The 9,171-nt window shown below is 38.2% G+C and overlaps 1 protein-coding gene across 2 annotated transcripts in view; it reads right to left on the bottom strand.

Moving 5' to 3' along the window:
* Positions 1-4,172: 4,172 nt before the first annotated feature.
* ZNF112 (zinc finger protein 112) overlaps positions 4,173-9,171 on the bottom strand; it is a 29,750-nt gene continuing 24,751 nt past the window's right edge. For both annotated transcript variants that reach the window (XM_012446571.2, XM_064381201.1), the window contains one exon: positions 4,173-7,569. In XM_012446571.2, the coding sequence (XP_012301994.2) occupies positions 5,063-7,569 (2,507 nt within the window). In that variant the 3' untranslated portion in view covers positions 4,173-5,062. The remainder of the gene's footprint in view (positions 7,570-9,171) is intronic.

Genomic DNA, 9,171 nt, shown 5'->3' with positions numbered 1-9,171 from the left:
GCACTTCCGTGTCCCCCTTCCGTTTCTGTGAGAGGGGAGGGAAGGAGGAATGAAGTTTTAGTCCTTAGTGTCTAAGTTATGTATATTTAGGGATTGGTGGGGAGGAGAGAAGGGAGTAAAGTGTTTGACTCCTTTCCCTCCATTATTCCGCAAGGTACCTAAGGGCTCTTGACAGTGTTTTGTTTAATGTGCCATTCGTTCTAATATACTAAGAACCCACAAAAAGGCAATACAAATATTAAGCCAGAGAAATATCTTGAACTCACTCTGATTGGTGTCTCCTTTGGCTGAGTTGCAGAGTTTCCATGACTTGGGACAGTATTCCCACCTCCCTGCTTCATCTCTGGCTGTCCTCAGGGACATTTTTCTCTTTGATTACTACTGATGCTTCCTGTGGGTTGACTCAAAGACAAGTCTCTTGTCAGGGGAACCCAAGATAGTGAGGCTGGTTGTCCATCTTGATTCACTTTTTCCAATGTAGAAACTGTGACCCAGGGGAAAATTTTCCACAGTCTTGGTGCCAGGCAGATTAGAGGGAGGGGCACTGTCGATAGGAAAGTCCAATTCTCTTACCATCGGCTCAGTTTTTTCACTTACTTGTGTTTTCAGGAACTGTCTCCTCCTCCTATTTGAGTTCTGGGATATTACTGGTGATAATCTTGGTGCTGTATATTTGCCTTTAGTTTTCTGTTGAAGGGAATGAAGCCAGCTTGCTTCTATGTTGCTATTTTTGGAAACAATTTAATCTCTACTACTGGATTATGAGTTGTACCACTTTAAAATAAATTCTTAAATGGTTACTCTAGGGCTTAAAATATAAACCTATATTTTTTCATAGTCTATCTTCAAATCATACTATGCTAATTCATGTACAGAGTACAACCATCTACCTCTAATTTCTGCTAGCATATTTCTAATTTCTGTCTTCCCTGTTTTGCAGTGTTCTTACAAAACATCTTATTTTTATGTCCTCTAAATTAATAAAACCTCATTCCTATTTTTGCTTTACTGAATTATATTTTGGAGTAATAAAAATAAAAAATATTTTATACTTAAAATGATTGAAATAACCATTTTCATAGTTATGCCTTTTGGTAGATCCAAGTCTATTTCTGGTATGCTAAATATCTCTTACAGTGTAGGTCTACTAACAGTGAAGTCTATCAGCTTCTGTTCATCTGAAAATATCTTTATTTTGCATACCTTCTGAAAGATTATTTTCCATTGGGCTTAGAATTTTTTATTGATCTTTGTTTTTTGTTTCTAAATATTAAAGATGTAACTCCATTGTCTTCTGCTTGCATGGTCTGTGATTATGATGAATCTGATGTTTTTCACACTATGCTTCTTAAATGTAATGTGTCCCTTTCCTCTGTCTGCCGTTAATATTTTCTTTGCATTGTCCATTTTTAGCTATTTGGCAATAATGCATCTAATTTTGTTCTTAAAAATACTGCTTTGGCATTCTGAGGTTCTTGAATGTCAGTGAGGTCTTATTATTTTTGGAAAATTCTTAGCCATTATCTCTTTAAATATCTTTTCTTCCCATTCTGTCCCCCTGCCCCTGGGTTTCCAAGTATGCAAATATTAGAGCCTACAATGTTGTCTGATTTTTATTGTTTTCTTCACACTTTTTGTGTTTTAGTTTGGGTGATTTCTATTGACCTATACTCAAATTCTCTGACACTTTTCTCAACGATGTTGAGCCTACTCACAAGTCTTCAAGAGCTTTCTGATAAAAGTAGTAGCATAAATTTTCTTTCCCTAGCATTTCTCATTTGACTATTAAATTTTACTGCAATCGCTATCTGCTCATGAATATTATCTGCCCTTCTCACTGGAGTCTTTAGCACACCAATCAGTTATGTAAAATTCCCTAACAGTTCCAAACTATGGTTATCTATAAGTGTGGTTTTATTGATTGGTCTGCTATCTATTGGCAGAAGATTGTTCTCAACTTTTAATCTTGTATTTTTTAAATAAAATGCCAGATAACATATACAGAAGAGCAGAGACTGAAGAAAACATTATTTTTGGCCTAAAACTAGGCACACATATTCTGCTAGGATGTCAGGGTGGAGTGCTGAATTCATCTGGTCAGGAATTAAACTGGAATTGCGTTTTGTTGTTGTAGTATTTATCTTAGTTGTACCACTGGCTTCAAATTTCTCTAGTGTTACCTTGTGCTTAGGGTGGGAACGACAGTGCTAAAGTTTTCTCAATGTTCCTTGCTGCCCTGTCCTCAGCTTTTGGCCGTCCCTATGCACTGGGGCCCCAGAAAAATTCTCTATGTTCTTCCCTTTTCTCGGGGTAGCCTGCTGTTGCTTCTCACTGGGAGTAGGCTAGGGGACCAGTGGTGTCCTTTGTTGTCTTGGTTGGTTTCAGTCGTTAGTGAGAATCGGACTGTCAGAGATTCTGTGCATTTTGGGGAGCCAGAACCACCCACACAGGACTAAAATGATACAGAGTATCTCTTCCTTCAGCTGTGAACAAGAAAGCAGGTGATGCTGCTATATTGTGAACAACGTGAAGAAAAGAATTCACAAGAAAAAAGAGAGGTGAAAGAATTAAAGGAAAGCAATATAAAATCCCACCACCTTACCCAGATCCTAGTCTTACACTATCTGTGTCTTTTCATTTATATGAATTAATAAATAGTTTTGGTTTAGGCAACTATAAATTTTCTGTTACTTAGAACTAAAAGCATTCCAACTGATAAAACCACCATGAGCTCTCCCCTGTAAGTGATGATATCAAGGACATGCTTTAGAAGCCCTGGATTTCTGATGACACTGTGAGACTTGAACTAGCACCTTGAAAGCCAAGTTATACCAGTTCTTTGGTCACCATATTCATCCACCAAGGGGAAATCTGATGGAAAAGCTGTAGCATCAATTTATAAAACTGGATTGCGTTTCACAGAAATATAAAGTTATTGGACACCTAATTTATCTGTATTCTCAAAAATCCAGAAAATTTTAAAAATTAACTTCAAGGGGTTTACTCTTTACTGTTGGTCATAATACCATACAATGAAATCAAGCAATCATATCATAAGCAATCATAACATGAGTTCTTAAGTATAAGGGATAATATATCCATAGCTGTTCACTGCTTTGGTATAAATTGGTAAATGTACATTATAAATATTTTTAAATAAAGCACAAAAAACTAAGCCAAAATTTTGGTTTCCAGAGAAAACTACTGTATGCATAATGAGTAATCTTTCACACATTATAGCTAAGCATATATTTGAACATACATGTACACAGACTTAAATTAGCTGGCTATTATGAACGTACAATCCATATTTTTATTTTGAGATGGAGTCTCGCTGTGTCTCCCAGGTTGGAGTGCAGTGGCGCAATCTTGGCTCACTGCAACCTCCGCCTCCGGGTTCAAGCAATTCTCCAGCCTCAGCCTGAGTGGCTGGGATTACAGGCACGTGCCACCATGCCTGGCTAATTTTTGCATTTTTAGTAGAGATGGGTTTCACCATGTTGGTCAGGCTGGTCTCAAACTCCTGACCTCGTGATCTGCCTGCCTCGGCCTCCCAAAGTGCTAGGATTACAGGCATGAGCCACTGTGTCCAGCCACGATCCACATTTTTACTAAACAATATGCGTGATCCGTTCTTGTCATTTTAGAGCTAAATTATACTTTTTGTAGATCCATAGAATAGAACATATAGAAACTTACCCAAATTCAGATTGATGGACCTTTAGTTCCAGCTTAAAACATTACTATCATTGTAAAATCCTCCTTACTGGTAAAATTGTGTAATTATAAATTACTATTCTATGATTTCCAGATGGGTATGCACATTTTACATTTCAATATATATCAGGGACTTGATAAATATTTTGATATATATTGGATGACAAGCTTGTATTTTTCATGTTCACCAACATAATGCATCACTCTTGAAGACAGACACTAGCAAGTAAATGGCAACCCTACCCTACTAGTCAATACATTGATAAAAATGCTTAGAAAAATTCAAGATTTTCCCCTTTTCTGTGTGTGAGTGGGAGAAGAATGGGAATTGAAAACTTGACAAAATGCTTCAACCTTGACCCTGCTTAAGGAGGTGTGGATTGGACAAAGGCTACAACATTTAGGAATCAGTCAGATCAAATGGACTTTGAGAGAAATATGGAGAATAAAACAAGTATTGTGACTTTGACATTTATTAAAAAGTATTTGTCATCAGTAACCATTCTGGATACTTTGTGAATATTATAGTAAAACTCTGCCTTAACTTACAGGGCAGGAGTAGAAAATCAATTAGGTAAAATACAGTGTTCCATTTTTGCAACATTAACCAGAAACATTGTTTATCAGTTTGTACTGATATTTAAAGTGCACACACGTGGACATATACATACGCACAAAGCTAAATTTCAATGGATGGTATAATGTACAGAGACCAAATGTTAAGAAATGCAGCACATCTCTGCTCAACATGGAACAAAGGATGGGAACCAACCCCAATAGGGTTACAACCAAATTAATGTTATTTCAGATCATAATAATGCTTCATGTTCTACATTTCAAATAATATTTACTTGAAATGATTTCATTAAGATTACCTGTAGGATTCCTTCTCCAAATACATTTTAAGTGAAGTTTTAAAAAACGAGCTTAAAAAATTTCAAACATTGTACCTTTACATACTTTTACTCATTTAGCAAAAAGTACTAAACACCTACATTGAGTTATGAAATGTCACAGTTTTGTAGACTAGAAATGAACAAAGTCCCTTCTCTCACCAAGCTTACATTCTAGAGAACATGGATTTAGGCTTGTTCTTCACTGTAGTTTTATTAAATTTCTGACCATACTCATATTTTATAAGCCTTACCTCCTGTGCAATGACTGATGTTAAAGTTCTAACAAAATCCCTTATGAAACCCCTCTCATTAAATGTCTCTGTTGTGTGGTCTCCTGGCCATTATGAATGTTGAAATTGGGCAGAAACATTACATTTTAATTTTAAAAAATTCTTTTTCTACTGAAAGAACTCTAGCGACTGGAAAATTTCAGCTCCCATTTGAGGACTTCAAAACAAAACAGACTCTTCATTTCTGTGTAGATTCTCTGAGGAAGGGTAGTCCTTACCATAGTCTTCGCTTTTATAGAATTTATCACTACTGTGGACTCTTTGATGAATTAGAAGACCTGAGCTCCAACGGAAACCCTTACCACATGCATCACATTTGTATGGTTTCTCTCCTGTGTGGACTCTCTGATGAGCCTGAAGATTTGATCTCTGACTGAACCCTTTTCCACATACCTCACATTTGTATGGTTTCTCCCCAGTGTGGACTCTGTGATGTGCTTGAAGACTTGAATACCCACTGAAACCCTTACCACACTGTTCACATTTATAGGGTCTCCCTTCTGCATGAACCCTTTGGTGTGCTTGAAGGCGTGAACTTTCACTGAAACCCTTTGTACACACCTCACATTTGTATGGTTTCCCTCCTGTGTGAACCCTCCGATGTGCTTCAAGGCGTGAACTCTGACTAAAGCCCTTGCCACATATCTCACACTTATACGGTTTCACTCTAGTGTGGACTCTCTGATGACCTTGAAGATATGCCCTTTGACTGAAGCCCTTTCCGCATACCTCACATATATATGGTCTTTCTCCAGAATGGACACTCTGATGACTTTGAAGGTATGATCTCTGACTGAAACTCTTACCACACTCATCACATTGGTATGGCTTTTCTCCCGTGTGGACTCTCTGATGGGCCAAAAGAGTTGAGGCCTTACTGAAACCTTTACCACATTCCCCACATTTATACGGTTTTTCTCCTGTGTGAACCCTCTGATGAATTTGAAGATTAAAACTCCAACTGAACCCCTTCCCACACTCCTCACATTTGAATGGTTTTTCTCCAGTGTGGACTCTCTGATGGCCTTGAAGGTGTGAACTCCGACTGAAGCCCTTCCCACACTCCTCACACTTGTATGGTTTTTCTCCAGTGTGAACTCTCTGATGGCCTTGAAGGTATGAATTTCGACTGAACCCCTTCCCACATTCCTCACATTTATAAGGTTTTTCTCCAGTGTGGACTCTCTGATGGGCTTGAAGATATGAACTCCGACTGAATCCCTTATCACATTCCTCACATTTATAAGGTTTCTCTCCAGTGTGGACTCTCTGATGAACATTCAGAACTGATCTATGATTGAAACCTTTGCCGCATGCACTGCATTTGTATGGCTTCTGTCCACTGTGGACTCTTTGATGATCTTTAAGTTTTGAGCTCCAGTTGAAGCCATTCCCACACTCCTTATGCGGCTTCTCTCCAATGTGAATTTTCTGATGACCTTGAAAATACAAATTATGGCTGAAGCTGTTACCACACACATAGTGTTTATATGGTTGTTCCTCAGTGTGGACTATCTGAAGGTCTTGAAAATGTGAGGACAGACTGAAGCCATTACCACACTCCTCAGATTTATAGGGATTCTCTTCCATGTGTACCCTATGCTGAATGTCAAGATTTGGACTACAAATTAAACTCTTTCCGTACTCTACATCTCTGCATAGTTTCTCTTCAGTGTGGATTTTTTGATGGACTTGAAGACATGAACTCTGATTAAAGACATTCTCATTTTCCTCATATTCATGGGGTTTATCCCTAGGTTGAACCCTAAAAATACCATTAAGGCTGAAGCTATGACTGAAGGCTTTCTCATAAATGTTGCGCCTATAGGACATCTCACCTGTGTGGATAAGTTCGTAAGTGTTAAGAGGGGAACAGTGACTGAAGTTCTCACCATATTCACCACATTTGCGTGATTTCTCCTCTGTACGCACTCTCTGATAGGATTTCAGATGTGAATTCTCAATAACATCATCTTCTCTCTGAATATTTTGATGAATATGAAGAAGTGAACTATAACTACAGCCCTTTCCACATGAACTGTACGTATAGGACTTCCCTTCCAACTGGAACTGCTGATGAACTTCAGAGCTGGAGTCATTACTGAAGGCTTTTCTATACCCAGTACATGGATAGGGCCTCTCCCTTGTTTGAATTAAATCCTGATGAAGCAATGATACCTTCATGAGATCTTCTCCACAGTCATGGCAGCTGTAGTTTTCTTTTCTGTGTACTTCCAGTTTATCATTGTGATGTGAGAGCCAACTGATGCTGTCACACTTACAGAAATTATTTTTCATGGAAATTTGCTGACATCTACGCTGATAATTATGTGACTCTTTCAGATACATTTTCCTCCAAGAATGTTGTGCCCTCCAAGATGGATACTCTTGACTTTTTATATAATTGGAGCCATTCCCTGTATGAGTCAATATATAGTTCTCATCTTCAGAAATCTGAACTGGTATTCCTGCCCAAACCTTGCAGAGGGACTCACCTTGTTCTTGCAACTGATAATTCTTCCCTTGAAAAACGTTAAGGAAATCTTGACACCTGATTAACCCACCTGCACTTTGTTGCCAGGTCTGGCAGGAGGAAAGCTCTCTGGGGGAAAGGTAGCTTACTCTTACTTCCTGAATAGTCTCCATCTTTTGTTGATTCTTCCTTCCTATAAGGATAAGGAGAATTCAGATGTGCACAATTGAATGTTTTATTCAAGAGATTTGAAGATTTTACAACTTAGGTCGTAACATGAAACTTGAATGAACCAGAGGAAAATTCATGTCACTATTCCTAAGAATACTTAGAAAATGCCTCTTCTTTGGCTACACCAGGTACAGGTTGAGTATTCTCAATCCAAAAATCTGAAACCTGAAATGCTCCAGAATCCAAAACATTTTGAATGCTCTACATGATGTTCAAAGGAAATGCTCATTGGAGCGTTTCAGATCTCTGATTATGGATGCTCAACTGGTAAGTATAATGAAAATATTCCAAAATCTAAAAATATTTGAAATACAAAACACTTCTGGTCCCAAGCATTTTGGATAAGGAATACTCAAACTACATATAAGTAGCATCTGCATAATTCAGGATATCTGTATGCCTCAAAATCAGGACTTTGCAGCACAACCTGGACACCAAACATGATGGCTGTGTTCAAAAGGCCTAGTAAAACCATAAACATGGCTGGGCACAGTGGCTCATGCCTGTAATCCCAGCACTTTGGGAGGCCAAGTCAGACGGATCACCTGAAGTCAGGAGTGTGAGACCAGTCTGGCCAAAATGGTGAAATCCCAAGTCTACTAAAAATACAAAAATTAGCCAGGCGTGGTGGCAGGCACCTGTAATCCCAGCTACTGGGGAGGCTGAGGCAGGAGAATCACTTGAACCCATGAGGCAGAGGCTGCAGTGAGCCGAGATCATGCCACTGCACTCCAGCCTGGGCGACAGAATGAGACCTGTCTCAAAAAACAAAACAAAACAACCATAAACATGTTATTATGGATTTATCATGGGTTTCCTGGAGATCTGAAAGGGAAAAAAGGATGTTCTTAAATCAAAAAAACATAGTTGCAAATGGACAAATGCCTTTTGTCCTAATTTATTTTTTCTTTTTTGTCTGGCACATGAACATGACAATATTGTTCATTTGTAAGGGTACTGTGTGTATTAAAGGACATGCTGAAGAAGGTAAACTCAGACCTTTATTTTAGGCTTGAGGCATCACATATCCTGTCACTAATGAGCTATTTATCCTCATGAGAATAATAAGCTCTTCTAAGCCCCTGTAAACCATAACAAATTTTAACTCTTTTCAAAAAATATTTCACAATTATCAACAGCCATGGCGCAGGTCAAAATGGGAAAGACTGTGACAGAATTCAACTAAGAAAAATCAGAAAAAAATTATGGCACCGGTAGGCGTCCTCTGAGGTGCTCATCAGTCTTGAACAAAAGTCAATGAATGCTGACTTTTGCTTGTGCCATTTTACTGGAAAATTAGGTTAATATTTAGGAAATTTGAGGCACCTGAAAGGGTTGAAGACAGGATATTTGGGTAGAAATATCCTGTTACCTAGTTATTAAAGCTCAGATTATAAGCAGACTAAGGACAACTGGTTAAACAGGCTAATAACATGCACTCTGCTAACATTTGGAAGTAGATTAAGTCTCTATAGTGTCCAGAAAAAAAGCAGTAAAAGGAATATTTTTTCATAAATATTACCCTCAAACATAATTCTGCCTTATTTCCTTGCGTTTGTCTGCC

This window comes from Aotus nancymaae, unplaced genomic scaffold (genome assembly GCF_030222135.1).
Source record: "Aotus nancymaae isolate 86718 unplaced genomic scaffold, 86718_ANA_hifiasm-v0.15.2.pri h1tg000028l, whole genome shotgun sequence".
Taxonomy (NCBI): Eukaryota; Metazoa; Chordata; class Mammalia; order Primates; family Aotidae; genus Aotus; species Aotus nancymaae.
Note: the sequence above shows the minus strand (reverse complement) of the source record. Positions and strands in the feature narration are given on the sequence as shown.